The sequence below is a fragment of the Haliotis cracherodii genome, unplaced genomic scaffold (genome assembly GCF_022045235.1).
Source record: "Haliotis cracherodii isolate W230 unplaced genomic scaffold, xgHalCrac1.p SCAF_19, whole genome shotgun sequence".
NCBI lineage: Eukaryota > Metazoa > Mollusca > Gastropoda > Lepetellida > Haliotidae > Haliotis > Haliotis cracherodii.
In genome coordinates this window covers 928280-951859 of record NW_027266274.1, presented here as the reverse complement: position 1 = coordinate 951859, position 23580 = coordinate 928280, and the positions used below count along the sequence as shown (strand labels likewise).

Genomic DNA, 23580 nt, shown 5'->3' with positions numbered 1-23580 from the left:
ATTCTTTTAATACGAATCATGATGATTGTTGATTCGCATAATCATTTTGACATAAAAAAATTCCCTCTGTAAATGTGGTATAGGTATATAAATCTGGCTCTAGTGGGGTTGTGGTAAAACTGTCATTGTCTATAAAAATATATATCATAGAAGCATTGATTGGCTCCAGGTGGTGGTGAACTACAGTCAATTTAGCTTAATCTCATGATGATCATTGAATCACATCATCATTTTGACATAAAAAATTCCCTCTGTAGTAGCAGTATAGGAATATAAATCTGGCTCCAGTGGGGTTGCGATAGAACTGTCATTGTCTATACTACTCACAGTCAATCATGTCATTTTATAACTTTTATGTTCGCTTGGTCTTAAACTCAGTATGTTTGAAAATGTCAGGATATATTTTTATAATAATGTGTATATCAGTAATAAATGTGAAAAATATTGGTTCATTCATCCCATCATATGATGCCTAGACTGTTTGAAATCACTTATCCATTATACAGTGCCTTATGCATAAATTGATCCCGCAGACACCAAAATTGACACCATTTATTTTGCGTCATAGCTGGTTCTATGTCTTTGACAACACTAGTATTTTGATCAATATATATCTCACATAATTTTGGTTCATGGTAGCAAAAATACACTTTTTAACAGAACATAAAAGGACTGCTTTTACCACATAAATAATGTCTTAAGTAGATAAACATTTAGACAGTTTTATCATGAATATTAATTGGACAAGACATGCACCTGTTTGGGACCACCTCAATTCTTAGCTGAATACCTTCGAAACTTGTGTACCAAAAGACACTCTAAAGGTAGCATCATTACAACATATTTGGTAGCGCTTAGTACAGTGTTTGCCATTCTGGAGAATCACAAATTGATTAAGGTCTTGGAAATACAGGGACTACTACGCTCTTTCAGGCTTGATGATCAGAAGGGCAATTTGAGTTCCCCTACGTCGGATTTGAATGTGGTACTTCAAGGATTGTGCGTTCCCCCCCTTAACGCATCCTCATTTTATGACCTCACCAGCAAAACCATATTTCTCTTGGCTTAAACCACCGCAGCGAGGATGAGCGAGTTACATACACTTAACATCACCCATGGCTGTTTTGAGCATGGTATGAAGGGAGGGGTACATCTCGGTTTGTGCTTGGATTTTATAGCAAAAAGTCAACCACCAGGCCAACCTGACCGGTCCTGATTGTGGGGGTCGAAGATGAGGGTGAACTCCTCTTGTGCCCTGTATGCGCACTGTGAGTTTTCATCTGCCGCTCCAAGACAAGGCATGGTTCATGGAAACGGTTATTCATTCAAATATTGTGTATGTTCACGACTGAAGTTAGTTGCAACACCATATCTCGATGGTTACGAGCAGTCATCCTGCAGGCTTATGAGATCGCTAGCCTTGATCCACCGAGAGTGAACAATCCTCACAAGATCAGAGCGGTAACCTCAACCATGGCTCTACACAGCAAGTGTTCTATTAGAGTAATCATGGAAGGATGTTTTTGGAGGTCCGACAAGGTTTTATCTTTGCGATGTGGCAGTCAAAGATGACGAAGGGGTAAGTAGTTTTGGCCGTCTGGTAGTAGCCCAGCAAGTAACCATGCCCCAGACACAAATAATGAACTTTGCCTGTCTGGAGCCAGTCTTACCAATACTGTCTACGACAATCCCGGTGGGAGGATTTTTCAAGCTTTTCATCAGCGTTGGCTTGGTAACACAGCATGTAAAGATTCTAGCATATGTTAATGTTCCGCTTAACCATTTGTTTACACAGGCTTATCCTCAATTCTCATGTACCATCTGTAAATAGGATTGAAGCCTTGACAACTTGTCATTTAGAGGGGTTTTGACATCTGAAGCTACACCCACCACCATACCGTCTGCTACAGATGCATTAAGGAGTAATCCAGGATAACCAAAATAATTAATAAAATCAAAAGACTTTTTACATTTGTATTCTTATCCTGCATTACTATGTCTAAAGACCGAACTGTCGCAGTCTTGTCTCCCTACTATAGCTTCAGAAATTCCTTTTGTTAGCTCGGGTGATGAGCAGTAATATGTATTGGATGTGACATGACAATCTGTCACATGACAATCTGTCACATAACAGCTACAGTTATCCTGTAAAAAGTGGACAAGAGTCGGAAACCATTTTTTTTTCACCCAGGACCATCTTCTTTGCCATAAGGAAAGCAGTAAATGCATTAAAGAAAAATGTAGGGTAAGTATACAAATGTAAAAATATATTGAGATTTTACTGAAATTTGTGAATTGTTTGTGAAAACCCGCACCCAGCAAAACATTACACATCACCATCTGTCTATCAAACGACATAATAAAAACAATTCCAAGACCAAGACAAATGCTTCTAAACAAGTGCACATATATAACCAAAAAGTATTATCCACTTAAGTAATATATTCAGTTTAAGTTTTAAAATACAATGAAATGGCTATTTATTAAACTATTCATATGAAATAACAATATTGAATATTCTTAAAGGAAATATGTACATGTTGCAGTTACATTTACATTTCCTCTCCTAACAAGACACTATTGACCTTTTTCACACTTCGCTACTTCCGGTTTGAAAGCGAGGCTTGGAGAGCAGAAGGTGAAGGCTGGATAGCACATGAAACACATGGAGATGTCAACAAGGCACGCAATCGGGACAAACTGTGACAATTTAACCATCCCGGTACATTTATCGTAAGTATTGAACATTATTCTTATTGACAAACTATTCTACTGTTATCTGGTCTCCTTACCGATATAAATTTGAGTCTGGACGTTCTGTTATGATTTCAATTTAAAATATCCATGACCACCTAACTCACAGTGCAGTTTATGGTAGCTGAACAGACTTAATACAAATGCTACTGAAATCTTGTAAAGAATAATTCATTGTTTACACACCATTAAACTATTTATTGTGAGTTTAAATAACTTTGCAGGTTGTATTTGAAGTCGAAATATTCACCTTTTGACCATATCTAGATATATGTCAGAAACTAACTTAATTGATATAGGCCTATGTTGATATAATGCATCAAATTGAAACCTACTGAGAATTTACAATCGTAACAAATCAGAATTTTGCATCAGTTGCGTATTTGATGTAAATTGTAATGGACTCAAATGCATTCCAATAAAATATTAGACCTCTAGATCTACTTGTGCTGTTGTGATTGTGAACAGTTGTTATTTTGATTGTCAATGTTGTCAGATTAGATAGCATGAGGTGTAATATTTCAACTGAATTATTACATAAAGGATGTGTAAATATTTGAAGTAAAGTACAGTTTGATCTGCAATTTTGGTAACAATTAATATTTCTACCAAAATGATATTTACTTTACTGTACCAATTTAATCATGTCATGAAATGAACCAAAACCCAACTAATTAATGTCCAGTAAATGTTCAATCAACATGTGATCTTTTTATAATTTACAGAAACAGATAACTCTTTAACAGTTTGTATTCAAATATTTCAAATGCATAAATTGATATTGACATTACTAAAAACTTAAAGTATAAACAGAATTATTTTTAATTCCCATGCGTATTGCTATCATAACTCAATAATTCCCTTTGTTTAATTGTGAAACCCATCTGGTTTTATGTCCACAAACATGTTTTGAAACTTTTAAAACAAAAGGATTTCTTTTGTGCAAGCAATTGCCATGTATTATTGATTATTTATCATATCAATTTATATGTAAGAATATAGTTTACTGTGTCATTTTGCAATAATCATATTGTTATGATGTAATATTTTACTATTGTTAACAATCTTTAGAACTTTGGTTTATTTCAATCAAGTCAAGTGGTGTGATTATTTTGATATTTTTTTATAATTCAATCAAAACGAGAAAAATAAAAAAATATAAATACATAGAAGAAATTTGTTTTCCTTGTCAAATAACAATGATAGCATGAATTTATCTCATGCTCCTTGTATAGCATGCTCCTTGTGAAAATTCATTCCATTTCTTCTTCGAATGTACCTTATATGATGATTTTAGGGAGACATTACTGACAGCTATCGATAATCTTGGAGGACAAAAAACTCTACATAGTATTCTTTTTGGTGATCCAAACTAATGTATAATATTAGGTTATGTATGAGATGCACACTGTCTTCACTTTCAAGCACATTGTACATATCCTTCATATGAGCACTGTATATATATTGTGCACTATGTTTCCACAATGTGAAGTTTCAACTGTAAATTGTTCATTTTCATTATGCAATATGATGTATAACTGTATATAGGGAGAAGGCGGTAATAAGTGCTGCCCTTGTGCCCAATCCCTTTGTCTTTTTGGACAATAAAATATGTTTAATAATATCTCATCTTGTGATCTGACAAAGTTAATATTTTCAAGTCAAGATATCACTTTTAGTAAACCACATGAAGAGATAAACATTGCATTTGACAAAATAAATTCAAGTCTTATATTTTCTTTGTGATTTTCATGACCTTACTCAGAAAACCATAGTGTCAATGAGGCAGACTGACTGTAGGTGTGACAAAACGTAATATTTCACCTGATTTTAATAAAAATCTTATTTATTTCACTCTAGCGGAAGTATGTTTTCAGCATGGTCAGACTAAACAAAGTATTTCATGATTAAATACATACAGGTAATACAAATATCAAAACGTGTTTCATTAAAACAAGAGTGAATTTCTGTGTGACATTGATATAAAGAGCTGTAGTACACTGTCATTAAATTGATGCATCTGTTGAGTTTACTGTTTACAAAGAATATACTGTTTGAGTTTTAGACATATCAGATGAATTGATGCCTTCAAGATTGTTCTTAAGTAGCAAATATTACACACTGTGATTAATTTTCCTTAAACTTCTCTATTTCAGAAGAATGTTGTTTTCTAAATAAGCAATATTTTGAGAGAAAGTGAATAAGCATTGTTTATAAAAAATGTTATTGAAGTAGGAATATTATTACAATATTATTGAATTATTCATTTCAGGCCAGCAAGTCAACACAATGAAGTACTAGTATCCAGGTGACGGATGTCTGGAGGAGCTTTCCGCTGACAGTAACACAATGGTTACAATGTGCATCCTGTCAAAGGACGAGGAAGTGAAAAGCCTTATTCACTCACAAAACAACATGGCCAATATTTATCAGACACTTAAAAAGCACATTGTACCATTTGTTTACTAGCATGAAAATTATTTTCTCCTGGAATTTATTTGGGTGCTTTTGACTGACAAAGACACCCAATCCATTTTAAGTTTTGAAAACTTATATTGTGAGAAATAAAGATATGAAAATTTTAGTTTGTTTTTCTTTGTTAAATATGAGAAATCCAGATTGTTCCATCAACATAATTTGTACCAATACATATATTTTATCTTGGCTTGATTACCAATTGAAGTTTATTCCTTTTTATCTTTTGTTATTTTATTTGTACTCATATCTGATCAAGACATTTTCAAACTATTCAGGATAAATGTATTAGTAGCTTCCTTTTGATATACAATTACCTATCATCATACAGGATTAGGTGAGGGTGTTCAAGAAGTTGATAGTTGTATCAATTCTTATATTTCTTCAATATCATGCCTTAATTATATTTATCAATTTTTAGTTTCCTTTAACTTGTTTTAAACAGTTCACACATTATTACTTTTGTCGTGCACGGTGCAATCTCAGTCGGCAGTAATCAGTTAAGTAAGTGATGTTTGAAGAACAAGTAAAGTATCATCTGTTTATTGTACACACTGAATAGAGTTATCACCCCTTCTGAATATTTATTTTGACAAACGAATTATTTTCATAATTAACATTGTAATATGTTAAAATGAAAATCTTAGCAGAAAAAGTGGCTTTTATCAACTGGACTCGTGGCAAAACGATAGTGCGTTGTGCAGCAAACACCACTATGAAACGTGAAATAAACATGATCTCAATCTTGATCTAGAGTTCGCCAAGCCACGCATTGACTGAGCAATTTTGCAAAAGTACACTGACGTGTTTCATGTCATGCGGTTTATTTACGATACAAAACTTCTGGCATTGAATGTACTGTCACATTGTATATATATGCCGACGAGGTTATGATAAAACAATCTATTTCTGAAATACGTATCTCGAAATGCACCTTTCGATTCACTTCCAGGATCCTGACAGCAAAATGCTAATTCCAGTGTATTACAGGCATATTTTAGTTGGACCTTATGATATAATGTGAAATATCTTCTGTATTAGATACAGAGGATACCATTTTTTGTTTGTTTGAAATGTCCATCAGTGAAATGCACAACATGCTGTCTGTTCCCTATGAGCTGATGCGACTCTCACTGCATGGAGCTATGCTCTCCAAGACTCGTTTTCGATCCAAGATGGCGAAAGTGTGAAAAAGGTCAATAACCTTGTCAATATAATGTATTTGGTATTTTACGAGCGAACCTTCGTTGATTCAGAGATCCTATATTCATTGCTGTATTTGTTTTATGGCTTTCATTGTAACAAGGACAAATACCCCTGTCCTTGTGAGTGTTTCTGCGTCATGCAGGACGGAAACTTTGACAATTTCTGTTGAATTTACCAAATCATACTAATGTATCTATTTTTCTCCCCCTATTCTCCCTACGATTCTTCCCGTGCATATTCTGATCATATAGAGCTAATGTATGTAACAAAAGGATATCTCAAAATAGGAGAAAATGCTACACTGTGTAAAATCTGAATTTGGCTTTGTTTACATTTCAAACAAGTGCAGTTTTCAAAGGACAGCATTCATTTTTATTTCTTTAATTCTTTTAATTTATTTAGCTTGATTTCATCTAAGCACTTTGTATTGGTGACAAAGACTATTTGTCATTTGATTCTAAAATGTATGACGAATTCGGGGATGCATGTACATGTCAAGTTTCATACCTTTCAATCTTCCTGAGGTGTAATCTTCCCATGCAGCATGATTTGAACCAAAGAAGTCTCCAACACACATCAACACCTCAAAAAAGAAGAATAAAATACACTTGCACCTTCAGAATAAAAAGAAATAATTTCCAACATCAATTATACAGCAATGATCATAAATAGTGTAACCACAATATAGGCCTCAGTATGATGTTCGAAGCACAGAAGAGAAATCAAAACAGTCCCTTTTCCAAGATTGCCTCTAAGCATGCTTCAATAAAGGTCATTACCCCAGTAACTTGCCAGGGAGTACAGTGTAGTCCATAATATAGTTTAGTATCCCTAAGTTAACCCTAAGTTACTTGGGTAATGACACTAAATCTTTATCTAAGAATGCTAAAAGGATATCTTGGTCTGTATTGAAGTGAATACATCAGAACAAGTTTCACAGTTGGCAAAAGTTGTTTATTTTAGAATCTGTTCATGTTTTCCAGTTCATAACTCTCAACAGAATAATCTTTAAATCAGACTATGGATGTATTCAAAGCTAAAACAGAAGCAGCCCGATCCTCACCATTTCCTGAATGCCCCAAACTTTTTGATCAGAAACATGTATCATAAACATCAGCTGACAGTTGACCATACACATGCCCTACGTAGCACAACTTTGAAACAGGAAAGCTTTTTCCTTTAAATACCTTAATAACAAAATTATGAGCCCTTCTGATGAAACACCATCACTGCTGATTTTGGAAAACACATGGACAATGAAGTGAAAGTTTGAAGCTACCTCAAAACACTTTCATAAGCACTTCCAGTTTAATGACCTTGAGCTTCAATCTCAGCCATGAATCATGGAGATCATTGTCAAATTCACTCATAATGCTCAAGATATTGTGTATACATAAGTTCTCGAGTGACCTTAACTTTCAATGTCATCCAATCACATACAAAAAGATTATTTTTTGCAAACTAAGGCCAGACCAATTTAATTGCTAGGATTACAGATTTTTTCGGGTAAAGTGGCTGAATGGAGGAGGGAATGTTAAAAAAAAAAAAAAGTACTTGAGAGAAAAAAAATTCGCAGGTATTACGGATTTTAGGAGGCAGGAATGCTGATAGGAGGAAATAAAAAAATATTTTAAAAAATCCCTCCCTTGTGCCACAGAAGCTACAAAAGTATTTCAATATTACCCACCACGCATGTTGCAAGCAATGCACTATAGTCCCTTTATCTAATGACACTCCTTATTGATGACCAGGGTTTACAGGTATCTTTTGGCAGTTTTCCACAAGCAGGTAGACTTCAAAAACAAGCTTTTAACTTATTAAAGTTTTATTATAAAACCAAACGCTGATGTTTTCTGCACATCGGCGCTGTTTATTCTAGATTTTGCAACCACTGTCACATAATTTAGTCCAAAGTCTGCTAAAACTTGCATAGGTGTTGTAAGTTCGACAATATTCCCATAGGAACCAGCCTTAGATTCTGTTGCATGCAACTCTTGAATAGAAAGTCCATCTCCATCGGCGATTGACAATATGGCTTTCATCGCAAAATCACCAACTGTGTCATCCAGTGGACTTTCCATGATTCGCTTTGATAAGCACACACTACCCTTCAGAACGCTTATGCTGAAATACTTTGCTGACATTGTCGAAAGACACCAGATAATAAAAAGGCATTAAAACACCCATACTGACACCCCATGTCCTACACATGGTCCCGGCATATTCAATACACGCTCTGCGCCAGTTGAACCATTGTTTATCACCCAATACGATACCTACACACCAGGAACACGCTTGTCAAACTTCTGTGTTTAATGGGGGACGTTACAGAGGCCGGGCAAGGGAGATAACTCCGGAGACTTGCCATTATAATAACCACAAACAATAATGATGGCGTGACCACCTTTTCTCCTTCTCTACAGGAGGATGATGAGTTTGAACCAATGGATGGACAATCATTGACATTTATAGTTGTAGAAATTGCAAAATAACTGCCTGTTTTATTAAGTCCAGGATTGTTGAATTTATTACATACTTATTGATTACGCACTGTAAGTCCCTTTTTGTTCATAAAGTCACACCAAAAAGTCAATGTTTTGAAAGAAACTGAAAAAGAAGAGTACTGATGAACCATCATTGGACAGACTTACCTCAGGTTCATGGGGATTATTCTGCCCCTTTTTGCATACTCGCAAACACAAGTATTTATGTTTCAATCATCTGACATTGTAAGCAAACACAACACAGTATTAGAACCGTCATAGAACAGACTAACATCAGGTTCTAAGGGATTATTTTGCCCCAATGAAGAAAAAAACATTTCAATTGGACACGATATGCAGTGTCTCGCAATTGTGTGCCAACAACTTTGCGTATATCGCACCATGGGCCATCAACATTGGTGACAACATACCGTGAACGAGAGCAAGCTTTAGAACGATCTGATGTCAAGTACACAATGTCCCCGACCTTTAAGACCTGGTGTGTTGGTAAGTTGCCACTTCCAGCTTTGGCTTTAACACTATGAGGGTGGTTTTTCACGCAAGATTCGTGTTGTGAGAATATTAATGTTCTGTCTGACATGGGAATCTGTAAGTGAGAAAATTTGTCTCGTTGGGTCCAAACTTCTCGAGCTGAGAGACCACCTTGACGAATGCGTGTGTTTAATGAGGCAACAGCTACAGCTAGGGTTGTTGATGAGATCGGTCCCCTTGACGGGTCTGTTCGTAGAATTTCAAGTTCCAATTCTTGAATAGCTTTCTCAGCCACTGGATTTTTGTTAACGTTTTTAACACGGCCTATTTCAAGTGACATTCTGTGCTTCAGCAGCAAGGGGTCGTTTTGCGAGGACAGAAATCCTGGGGCAGGATCAACACGAACGACGCATCTAGGGCCATCAAGTGGACACATGCCTACACACAAGCGAATAAGAGCATCACGCAGGGTACATGCCTTCTCATCTTCACTGAGACATGATACTGTATATGATGATACACACTCTCTGGGTACAAAAATCATTTGTCTCACTCGGCGCATCACATCAGCTGCGTAGGCAATTCCTATCACCTCCGGGGGTTCGGATGTTGATTGTTCGACTCTTACTGTTGGTGTCTAAGAGCCGCACACTGATGACAAGCTGTTGAAATGCGTTCAATTGTTTTGTCCAAATCGAGGGCATAAAAGTATCTATGCAGAACCTTCTTCAGTTGATATGCTGAGGGATGGTTTAACTTGAGGTGTAAAGCAGTTACAACACCGTCAATAACCCTACGGGGGATAATGACACACTCTCTTGGCGGTTGCAAGGGATCAGCATACTTTACGACCAATAATCCGTCTTTAGCCATAGTGGCGACAGCTAGATAACGTTTGATATCTTTGATATTGGTCAGTTTCTTGGAGGGGCGTGTGCCTTGAACTAGGTGAGCATGAGCACGCCTCAAATCATTACATTCCCCCTGTAATGATCGCCATGTACTGCGAGTCATAAATGGCAGATGGGTTTTCCCGGACTTTTTATCCTCAACTGTGGTGCTTCTTACGACAGAGTCTTCCATGGTTTCAATGAAGGAGCATATTTGACAAGACTGGTCAGAACACTCAGGTGCATTTCTGCTGGCAAAATCTGAAGGAATGTTAGACGTTCCTGCTAGGTGATCTATTGTGGCTTGATACTGACTTACAATAGAGAGGAAAGTTGATACCCTCTGACTTGCTGAGAACTCTCCCTTGCACAATTTCTGAAAGGCAAGTACACAAGGTTTACTATCTGTGAGGACGTGTGTTTTGTGGCATCATTGTATCAAGTATGGGCTGAAGTGCCTGATGGCAGCAGCATTCGACAATGCTTCAACTTCACATGGGATCCAAGATATCTGAAGTGGTTTCAACTTGGCGCTGAAAAATCCGGCTAGTTTCGTTTTTCCATCTCGGACAAGGTACATTGTGGCGCCAATACCTGGTTTTCTTAAAGCGCCTTCTGTAACAATCCAAAGCTCATCATCAGGACGTGGAAGAGTGATTGTTTTATTCATGGCTAAGGATTTTTGAGCAGAGTGAAAGGCATCCACTAGGTCATCAGTCCATGCAACTCTATCACTTGACTGACGTCCTGCAGTTAAAGAATCAAGAGGACCTATTGTTGCTGCAAAGTGTGGGAGTACCCGTGACAGTATTTTGTAGGCTCCAATGAATGACCGTAGTCCAGAAGCATGCAGGAGGACAGAGTGGCAATGCGATGAGGACTTGCTTGGATAGACCCGTCTTGCCACTTCCATCCTAAAATAGTTACTGAACGTGGAGCAATGAATGTCTTGTTGGGGGACAGTTTCAAGTTGTTTTTATCCATAGCCTGTAGGACCAACTGCCAGTTTTCAAACAACTCAGAAGGGGATGATCCACCACAATATAAATCGTCAGCAACCTTCGCTACTATACCCTTTTCAATAAGGTCGCTGAGAACATGGCACATGAGTTCCTCCAAAGCAGTCTCGCTACCGGGCATTCCCATCGCTGATCGTGCATAAACCCTCACTCCACCGAATGGCGTTGCCACGCCACAATACTTCACAGAATCCTTCGACAGAGGAATTTGGTAGAAGGCACTGCACAGGTCAGTGGTGATGAGGTACTTCCATTGCCTGATTTGTCAAAGGGTAGAATCAACATCAGGGAGTAATGATGGTTGGGGTTTGCTGTAGCGTCCTACGTCCCCAAATGAAGTTACAAGACGGTATCCTCCAGATGGCTTTTTGACTAAGAAGGATGGATTCAGGTATTCGACATTTATGCCTACATCTTCTGGGCGTTTGAATACACCTTTATGTTCAAGATCATCGAACATGTGTTGTAACTCTACAAGACGACATCTGGAATATTGCGGCAATCGTCCTTTCCGTTGAGGTGGGAGTACAGGACCCATGTTGACTGTAGCTTGGAATGGACCTGAAGCACCATTGTACCCTTCACCAATGGGACTGAACACACTGTCATATTGTCGTAGCAAATCATGGAACTTATAGCTTGTGTCCTTGGGGAGTATATTGTGAGGGTCGACCTGTACATTCTCAGAGAAGTAGGAAGACGAAGAATTTTGTGATTGAACATTTACTGTGTTGTTGAGTAATGTCAGAAGAGTCTGTAGTGACCACAGCACGAACAGAACAAAAATGTTCATGTTTTCTTAAGGTCTGAGGATTGTTTGACATATTAGGGATTCTAACACGACCTGATAAACATGGCAATACACTTGGGGGAGGCCATGATGTTGATAGTGATGAACAAGATGGACGAGTGTCCTCACGTGGTTCGATAGCGTCAAAGTTATCGGTTCTGAACTCCTCAGGTACCAGTACTTCCAAGTACCAGGCCAAACAGTGGTTGTGCTCTCTGGAGCCCTCACTACAACAGCTCTCCTAACTGTGTGCATATCCTCGTCGTCATTTGATTTGTAACACAGGTGAGTATTATCTGCAAAGATAATACGTTTCAGTGCCGGGCGTATGGTAATGTCATTATGTGACAAAAATGGTATACCAGGAAGTATCTCAACATCAAGGCTTTCTACTACAAGACCTTCAAAATACAGCTCTCTGTTGTCTCTGTGCACAGTGAACTTTGTTTCACCAACAATGTTCAGTTTCGACATTCCATCCGCCTGTCTGGCAGACTGAGTGCTTTTGTTGATAGAAACACCTAGTACCTTGGCTGAAATCATCTTGCCTGTTGCCCCTGAAACAAGAGTAAGGCGAACACACCAGTGGTGGAAGAAGGCATCCATGTATGGAGATTCCTCAACGTGGACTCGCCTCGCTGATGTGTTATTATCAGGTAAGTCTGTCACATCAGTATTTGAGCAAAAATCCTCCTCATCACTTAAGGGTGTATCATCAAAAATGTGTGCGATCTGTCTCGCCTTCATCATATACTTGCGATCCCTCTCCGGTAGAAATTTGCACTCACTCAAAAAGTGGTTTACATTTGACCGTTTTGCTGCTGTGCAGATCGGACAAGATTTTGAATTCTGAAAAGAACGCTTTGGATACTGGCTACGCGACGAGGCCTGAGATCGCATAACCTTTACACCTTCTGATGTGCGTATTTCCTCTAACAATGAGTCCAAAGCCTGAGAGATTTCAGGTTTCATAGAGGCAAGTGTGCGTGAACGTAACTCAGTTCCGTACCGTTGCTTAACTAAGCGAGGGAGGTCTTTGTGTAGAAGTCGTAGCCATGTCAATACTATGAGATTCTCTACAGTAGGTGATGCTTCCTCATCTTCTGGGATCTCCTCACTGTGATGAGTAATACCTGAGTCGCGCTGAAGCAAGTTGTCCTCAATAAATGCTGTTAAACGCTGGTATAAGTCCTCTGGTCTTTCATCTACCCCTAAGTGAATGTCGTCAAAGTCAAGAAAATGACCTCCAGTTGACTGAAACCCATAATGAAGGCGAATTGATTGCCGTATGTACGGTAATAAGTTGAATTCCTCACTATTGTACTCCTTGATATGACTGGACAATAGTTGGCAATCTCGCCTAACATTAGTTCCAAAGTTCTAACTTTCTGAACGGCAGTTTTACGCCATGCCTCGGTGACGCAGCCATTGTCAGTGAACCCCCTGTTTGGGTTTGCACGAGATTTCTTTACCAACTAACACCTGCTTCTAATAAAGGGGTAAATGCAGTATCTGTTGATAAGGTGTACAACAAATTTTGTTTCCATCCCTCAAAGCAATTAATTGTCTCATTCTTTGTGAGAATCCACTGTTTTGGAGCCCTGTGTGTTTGTGCCATTGTGGTAACACGTGGAGTTACTAATACTAGCGCGTGCTAATCAAAACATCGATGTGTTTACCGATCCTAGTAAGAGAGTGACGCTACGATATTGCCTTGGAGAGGTTTACCAGTCTCATCAGTTGCTACCAAAGGGTGAATACGATCCCACTGCTGCCACCACGCCAGTTGAACCGTTGCTTATCACCCAATGCGATACCTACACACCAGGAACACGCTTGTCAAACTTCTGGGTGTAATGGCAGACGTTACAGAGGCCGGGCAAGGGAGATAACTCCGGAGACTTGCCATTATAATAACCACAAACAATGATGGCGGTGGGCATGCGGGAAACACTTGTAATTGAGAGTATGCATTCGATTGGCTTTGTTCGCGTGGAACGACCAATGGAATTTGCCGACACATTTGAGTAAGGAATTTTAGTTATAAACTAGAGTTACTTCCCCTAACATGTATTCTCTCACAACAAGGCTTATCGATCGATGTTGGATGTCGGGTAGAATATTAAAAAAAACATTTGATAGAATTTCGTTGTTTTTTTTCCTTCTGATTTGGAGAAAAATGGTGTCGGCGGATCCGTAATCCTAGCAATTAAATTGGTCTCGCCTAAGATTGTGTTACAAGCGAGTGAGTGAGTATGGTTTTTAGCAATATTCCAGCAATTTCATAAGAGGGACACCAGAAATGGGCTTCACACATTGTACTGATGTTCGGAATCAAAACTTTAACCACTATGCTCCTTCACCTCCCGATTGTGTTACAAACATCACACAATCGTGCGGTAAACTATGTTTATAACACAACGCTTATAACAAACTGACGGATATAATGAGATAATTTATCACATAAAGTTGATGGATATAATGAACACGCTCATAACGAAATAATGGATCTAGCGAACTCACCTTGTGGACCCATGTGAACTCTGTCAACGATAATGTTTAAGCGTATAATCAACTGTTAATCCCTGAGCTGAGCTCCTCACGAGTCACCAGAGAATCTGCTTATCAAAACATCTGTGGCCAGGCGCGGCTGTTCAAAGCGTCAAAAAAGAACTTGAGGCTAGTGATTTACTTTTAAGCACTGACACCTTGTCCTCAAATTACACTCTTAATTAACAATAGTAAAACAGTGATTGAAGTGGCTATATTCTGTACATGTACAGTACAGAATGCACACATTTGTTAGTTATCGAGTAACATGTCAAATGACTTGATAAAAGATGTGTGACGGTCGAAATGTGTATGACAAACAACGGGTATAACAAACTTAAGTTAGTGTTATAAACATGGTTTACTGTACATCTATTACATCACAGCCATAAATCCTGTTTTTGGGCTGTGATCACACAATAAGATTCTTTAGACTTTCAGCAGACATCCTCTTCACCGCCAGCCATTCACCACAGTCTTTAGGGGAACCCTATCCCTATCTCTGTACATGCACATTTCCAATAACCAATATTCCAAGATGCAGATAAATTGGGGAAGTTGATGGGACCACTCCTGATGTAATAAAGGTAATATTCTTAGAATTATACATAATGATAACTTATTGTTTGATAATACCTTTGAATACCCTACCTCCATTATGTCATAGCCAGAATTTACAAGAGGGAAAGGTGGGATCTGATATTTAGTAGTCTTCACAACAGTGACACATGACACACAGAAAGAATAAGGAAAATGCACAATACCTGATTCTTCCTCTGAAAGTACCATTGTATTGACAGTTCCAATGATGTTACTTTCGGTCATTTGATATCATATCAAGCTTTATCACACAATGGGTTTCTCGGGAGGATAAAGCCAAATGATAAAAGCGATATCGGTTGGGGTTATATGCGGATATGCAAATATCAAAAGGTCAAGTAGGGACTACTTTCAGTGTTTATAAACAAACATGGCGTCGCCCTTGTCATTTGGCAATTGAGTCAGAATTAACCATCGAGAATCTGTGTAAACCACAGGGATAATTGCTATCATTACGACAGTTTTTCCACTAAAATGGCTATATCCCCAGCCCCTGTTGCAGAATTTATGACATAATTAAATCTAAACAAACCCGAACCTTTTTTAACCGAGGTGGAATTTGTCATGGAAACTGTAAAAAAAAGAGTTTGGAACTAAGTCCATCTTGCTGCCATGGAAACGTAAAAAAATACAAATTTCAAAAATTTCTAAGTAGCAAAAGGCACCAGTTCAGCATGTACCTGACAGACTTTCAAAGTTTGATGAAAAAATATTGAACGGTTTACGAGTTATGCTCCGGAAACGTGATGGACGGACGGACGTACTTAGGGACGGAGCCCGTTTCTATATCCCCAGCCAACTTTGTTGGGCGGGGGATAATTAAAAGAACAGTCTAATATACTGAAAATCAGTGTCTAACTGTGAAGAAGTTAAGGCATTTTATAAGTTTTGGCAACAATTTTGCGAGGGCACTCGACCTAGCCAAGCGGGATCAGTAGCCATATCTGTGCTTGTAGACCTCAGATACTTGAAACCTTTTCCACAAATTAAAATAGTTGGATTTGGCCGAAATATGTTTGAATTGTTACCTTTTTACATTTTGTCGCTGTGTGTACATCTGACTGTACTTCTTAACGTTATGACAGGACAGGCCGACTGTCAACAACGTCTGAACGTAACCGTGACGTTTCATAGACTAGGATTAGAGCAGCTTCCCTTTGACAAAGGGCAGTTACTCTAGTAGACAGACCGAAGGATTGCCACGAAAGGCAAGTAAAAACAATTATTGTTTTCATATATGTTGCTTCGCCACTGTATAAGAAACAGATTTTCAGTTGGAACCATATTGGCTACTGTCCCTGTCCGACACATCAGTTACCCTGTAGTGCAATAAATAAGCAATTTTGACATTATATGATTGAACCACAGAACACCTTGACATCTAATAATTTGAGTCCAGCAGTTAACCTGGATCTATCATACCCTGGCCAACAAATGATCAAAAGGCTAAATTACCTTGGAAGGTTGTAGTTACTGGAAACAATCTTTGAGTTACAGTGAGTGAGGAGAATTTTGTAAATTTGACACTGGCAGCAGTAGCCATGGCTGTCTTCCTCAAAGTATACATGAAAGTAGATTTAGTCTCATATAGCGCTTCCATTTAGGTCAACAACACAATGGATAGACTTCAGTTTTGGAAAGTGCATGGGTTTCTAATATCCTCCAGTGGGAATGCCTTCATTTGTTATTTGTTTGTCCTTGTTTAATGCTGCGCTCAGCAATATCCTAATATGAAGGCGGTCTGTGAGTAAGTCTGGACCATGATTAAAATCATGAACATCAATCCACGCAATTGGTATACAATGACATGCATCAACAAAGTCTGCGAGCCTGACCACCCGATCCTGTTAGTCACCTCTTATAACAAGCATGGGTTGATGAAGACCTATTCAAACCCAGACCTTCATAGGTCGGAATGCCTTCATTAGTTGAATGAGTACTGGGTGTGTACCTATAGAAAAAAAACATCATGCAGGAGGACTGAACCTAATGCTGATGTGTCCCCTTAATAGTGTCATGTCTAAACTCTTTATCCTATCTCAGGTGGAGTAAGAAGTCTACTAGCACATATAGTTACGGCTACATTTCCCAATTCTCTTCCTCTCCACTACTGGCCGAACTTGTTCCATCTGTGTCATGGTGGCAGAGGAAGAAGGTCTAAACAGGGAACTTGTTGGTGAGACTGCTAGCAAAGAGAACGAGATATGGAGTGTCCCAAGTTGTAGTTATCCACTAGAACAATGAATGAAGGACTATATACTGTAAGCAGTGGTGAAGATCGCTTATGACACCAGATTCCCAGCCTAGGTCTATCTCAGAAGCTTGAGCACTGTCGCTGCTATGTGAATATATTATTATCACTGAGTATTGTTGGCACCAATATGTTTTTGTATTCGATACTGCATGACCACTGCTAACATATAATATAGTGTCATTGAATATTGTACTACCATTCTATTGTGTACTGCCATTGTACTTGCTGTTCAGTAATTTGTATTGATTTGTAAACCTAGTTCATTTTATAATATAATTGTTGAATACCATTTGTCGATTGTTTGTTTCACACTAAATTCTTTCACATACAGATTTCTTGGTTAACTTATTCTTTCAATACATGGGGGAACGGCAGAAATACTACCTGCAAAGATCAGAGGGGTGATGGAGGAATGGGGTATGCCAATGACCAAAATAACTGGTTTGGGATCAGACGGGGCGAGTGTCATGACCGGCATCAGGAGTGGTGTTGGTGCGAGACTGTTTGTGCTTAGTGCATGTACAGTGCATTGCACATAGTCTTGCCCTGGTGTCACAGGATGCAGGTAAACTATCAAAGTGCATATCTGATTACCCTACAACAGTCAATGATGTGTATAAACTGTACCAGTATTCTGCGACACGGTATGACAGATTAAAAGAACTTTATACAGTTTTCGGACAACACAGAATTCTCCAGTGTCAAACAGCCCAATACTGTAAGGTGGTTGTCGCTGATTTGAGTTGTTACTAGATTGAACATGTCAGCTTTAGTCATTGAAATTGAGGAAGAGGGCAGGCAGCCCAGCCCACAGTGGCAGTGAATCTCGCACAAAAATCGAAAATATTTTCATTTGTTGCGACTATGTACATATTGTTCTGCCGTTCATGGAAATACTTGTCACCGTCTTTCAAAAGGACAACCTGAACCTAGCTATGATACAGTCTAAGGTGGAGTCAACCACTGGATGCCTTTAAGCTTTATTGGATGAAACTGGAAAACATGTAAAGCATTTGAATGAGAATGTAGTCGATGGTGAATTTTGTGGCGTAAAGTTGACCTACGCAGATCTGAGGTTTGTCGTAACCTTTCAAGCCAAACGATAGGAGCCATAGGAGACTTCCGGTTTGTCACTTCTCATTTATTTGGTAAAGACGTCATTTCCTGATTAGATGGACCTAATACTGCTATTTTCGGTGCTGACATCACTTCCTGTTATGATCTCACTTCCAGTTCTATAGCTTCCGGTTCTGACGTCACTTCCGGTCACTGGAGGGAGTTCATACTCAAGGTGCTCCTAATCCATCCTACACATAGTAAACAGGATATCAAGGATGCAATCTGATGCATGCTGGTGTTGGATCATTGGTGACTAGAACAGTCCAAGGCATGGAGTTCTGAAACTCATGCTGCTGTCGCCATGGCTAGGAGGAAGGAGGCTTTCCTTGATTTTTGGAGTAAGGTAGCCTTAGCCATGGGCTCATGAGGTTCCGTTAAAAGTGCCGATAACACAACAGAGAGATTCCATATAGGAGAGTCTGTCATATTGAAGTACAGAGTGAAGAGCCAATCTGTAACCCCTTCATCTTCTCATGTAAGAATTTATTGGCTGAGTGGGTTAGATCGTTGACTTTGTGTGCTGGCGTACTATGTGTACCCCTCTGACAAATAAAACATTTGTTACATTTAACCACTTTCTAAATGCCACTGTGAGTTCATAGAGTGCCAGTCTACACATGTCAGAGGGGTGCACAAAGTACATGATCTAGACTACCAGTTGTCAGACTTTCATGTAAGTGGAAGCCTTGGTGGCGGAGTAGTTTATATCGCAGACTTTGTGTGCTGGCGAATAAGAGCCTCACTCTGATAGTGTGGGTTCGAATCCCAGATGGGAATCAACCCCAAAAAGTACCAGAATTTGTACTGTACTAAGAAAGGTACACCACATCAAACATCATCACATTGGTTAAATACCCATTTCCTCAATATCATGTACACATATACCATTCCACAGACAGAATTAATACCTGTTTGGTCATGAAAGGCTTACAGTGCAATTCAATGATATCAATTTCAACATTACAGAATTGCATAGATTGAAATATTGTTAATGCAAATATAGAATTCAAAACATCGGAAGTGGCGACCATATGCGACCTATTTGCACCTTAGTTATGGCTATCAAGTCTGAAACGAAAATATTATAGAGACTCAATATATGGTCATGTTAGAGGAGATTTCCTCCAAAATTACACCCTTGATCACATAAGCCTGCCCCTCTGTTTGCACCCAAACAAACAAGTCTCCTTTCATGCACATATTTTCGGCAGAGCAAATCTTTTCAACCCTTCATAGACTCCTATCCACAATAAAAAGAATGACTATAAATATTTTACACTGCACTTTCCTTTAATATGAGAGGGATTAAGGATTACATCATACTTCTCTCTCTTTCAACAATGGAAATGTTACAAAGGTCATTTAGGAGGATACAAAATTTGGAGGATAAAATTACTGAGATATATATATCCACCAATCCTAGTTTAAAGAGTTTTGAACGAATATGTTTTATATTTGACATCATTATTTTATACAAGTATACAATGAAAAATAAATAGGCAGACTTTTTTACAATGTTCTTGCATATTTTGTTGATAGTCACCAAGACCTGTGTGGCACCTCAGTTGGTGATGTGACCATATACTGTAAATCTTGAAATTAACAAGAGCTAGGATTAAATGTGAATAATGCGAGTGCATGGTCTTTGTTCGCATTAATAAAATGTCTCAAAAATGATTATAAACAATAAGACAGTCTCACTGCAAGCTTTGAGTAGCGGAAATACAAATTTGAATACTTGAATACATACACAAACACGGTTTATTGAAGCTATTTAGCGCCAATAAACTGGGCTTCTGACCAGCAAGGGGCCAACTGGTTAACCTCATTGACAGCGAGGGTTAATCCCCTTGAATCCTCACACTTTGGTGGATGATGTTTAGTATTAACCTTTCACCTTGCAAATTCATCTGCTGGGTGTGAAAGTACAATTTATTTAGTTTGCTATACAGAAAATATGTGTATGTATTATTTTTATAACAAAAACATTCAGGTCATATACCCTTATTTTTCAGGCAAATTGCATACAATACTACCCCCTTCTTGTCAACCATGTTTCAAGGTATAGCCCTCCACCTGTGTAGTTGTCATCATTCACTTGATGCTCATTTAACAACTTTATCACAGGTATAATTAGTGAGAGCACTACTCAGATTACCAGACAAAGTCTGTAAAATATCCAACTAATGTTCAATGCTGCCTATGAGGGTGTCAGGGAACTAAAGCACTAGGTGCTTCGCATTGTGTCTGGGGTAATTATTGGATCTACGATTGGGTTATATATATGGGCTGATGTGAGTGAGTGAGTATGGTTTTACGCCGCTTTTAGCAATATTCCAGCAATATCAAGGCGGGGGACACCAGAAATGGGCCTCACACATTGTACCCATGTCGGGAATCAAACCCAGATCTTCGGCGTGACGAGCGAACGCTTTAACCACTAGGCTACCCGACCGCCCCTATGGGCTGATGTGGTGAATGTAAAACATATTATGTAATATGCACATGGCAGCACAGTAAGAGAGGAATGATTAGTAGAGTTGAAAAAATATTGCTCAAAGGATAAACCGTGGTGGCACGAGGACCTATGCACAGCACACAGGTCACAAATCATGTAAACTTAAGCAACGTCACTTTTGGATGGGAGACCGTGTTAGGCAGCTTGGCTCCTGAGAGTGTCTAGGGCACATGTAACGCATGTGGTGTCTCCTTGGGCAAATAACTTTGTTTGATATGTGCCTCACTCAGCAATGAATGGGTACCCAGTAGGATGTGATGGCAATGTGGTCGTTAACCTTCCAGTGCCTAACAGGCAGATTGGGTTGTATACTCCCCAGGCAGCTGCAAATGATTGTTCAGTGAACACTGATCCAGTGACCAGGGTCAATAATAGCACTTTGAGCATGCCCCTGTGTGGTGTGGAAATATGCACAATATAAATAGCCTGTTATTATTATTATTATTATTATTATTATTATTATTATTATTATTATATGTTGATTGATTAATGACTGTTATCTTGCACAGTGGATTTGTCAAAAAATATTGTTAAGGCATGCAGGTTTACTAAAGCAAGCGGAATACACCTATGCCTGGGAGTGAAGTATTGGAGAAAACACTTTCCCTAGATTTTGGTAGACAGAGCATGCCCTGGGGAGAGGGAAAAACCAAGGGGTTTCCCTCTCCCCAGGGCATGCTCTGTCTACCAAAACCGAGGGAAAGTGTTTTTCCATGCTTATAAACCGAAAAGAGAAACTTAAAACAACATTTATCAACATTTTTATGTTTCGAACATACTTTCCATGAACCTTAGCAAACGCTCATAAAATATCTGTTGTGGGCGTACGGATCTTGAAAAGGACATTCTAAAAACCAGTGAAGCTTATCAACACCACTGTAGCCTTGTGGTACACTCACTGGGCTACAGATATGAAGGTTGCGAGTTCGATCCTCGGGAATATAAAGAAAACATTTGTCATTTGATTTTACATTTCATTACATGTTACAATATGAACGGAAGTTATATTAATAAAATACCCAGGACATTATATAAAATCCCAAGGATTCATTTATTTTGTTGACTTTGAACTTCCTTTATGCCAGTCAATAGAATAAACATATAAACTGTATGTAGTTTTTAGGAAAACAGTGTTTTTTTGTTTTTTTTATGGAAGTGCTTTAATCACCGCTAATAAGCAGTGCTATTTGCTGTTTGATTGGATTAAGGATAGATTGAATAAGGTAAGGCTACGTATCCTGCCACTGGGGATGTGACGGAGGGTGTCGCATTGATTTTAAGTCACATTTTTGGCTAGGGGTCAGCAGTCGTATTATTTGGATACGCATTAATTTCAAGATTTACAATATTTAGGTACATGAACCATTGTGAACAGTTGTCAAAAGGTTATTGTTTATCAGAAGATCTGACAATGTGTTATGTAGAGAAATTCTAAATAAATGCAGATCATCACCATGCAGCGTTGGGTCTGACAGCTTTGATCAGTTGATAGGCATCAGAATATCCGGTGAATAGTATATTATTCTAAATGTCTCAGTCTTCAGGTTGGAGTGAAAAGAAATGTCCTGTAAACATGATTACCCTTTGTATCCTTTCCTGTCGACCCCACCCCATAACATTATGTTACCTTATGTGGTTTATATTGCTGCAAAGCTGTATTACCCTCTTCTCCCATAACAGGGCTTGATCTCCAATCGCCAGCAGTGGTTTATTCGTAGTGGTTTATTTTTATTTACGCAATCTGATTGGCTGGCTGAGAGTGGAGAGCTGTGTCATCGCTTTTTGATTGGCTGTCTAAAAATAATTGACAGCAATATTTTCGGATCGGGGATACCCGAGGTCGTCTAGTACAGGAAATCACCAGCTGTCAAAACATTACCGTAGTGACGATGTTTCCATCTCCGAAAGATGGTGACCAAGAGAAAATTTGTGGGGGAGGAAGGGATGTGATATGTGGAGATGTATCAGATAATTTCGGCTTCCCAGTGTACGAGATTCAGTTGCAGAATGAGAAGACGGTAACCGAAGCGAGATACCGCTTCGATATTACGGGACCAGGTGAGCCACTCTGATAGATTCTTTACTGGCAGTTTTCAAGACTAATAAAACAGCTAATGAAACAGTTAATCAATTCTTGTAAAAATACTGATAAAATAGCGAAACATACCATATTGTTTTTGGTATTTTTAAAAAATAACCAACCATCAACCACATAAGAAATGTCACATTATTTCGAAGTGTTGATCTAGAGCCATTCGATCGTTTGTTTAACCCAGCGTCAAAAACACATTTTATAGTTATATTAAAATAATAGAGGCTTATATTTCATATTTTAAGAAAATAAACACATTTAATAATTTGTATCAAAAGACATACTCAAGTTTAATGCATTAAACGATCAACCTTTGCCGAACCGAACATCTCACGACC

The 23580-nt window shown here is 38.5% G+C and overlaps 1 protein-coding gene across 5 annotated transcripts in view; it reads right to left on the bottom strand.

The window, feature by feature from the left end:
* The window catches only part of LOC139466653 (CWF19-like protein 1), a 411301-nt gene that overhangs the window by 311847 nt on the left and 75874 nt on the right, over window positions 1–23580 (bottom strand). For all 5 annotated transcript variants that reach the window (XM_071248237.1, XM_071248241.1, XM_071248239.1 and 2 more), the window contains exon 3: window positions 6943–7018. In XM_071248237.1, the coding sequence (XP_071104338.1) occupies window positions 6943–7018 (76 nt within the window). The remainder of the gene's footprint in view (window positions 1–6942; window positions 7019–23580) is intronic.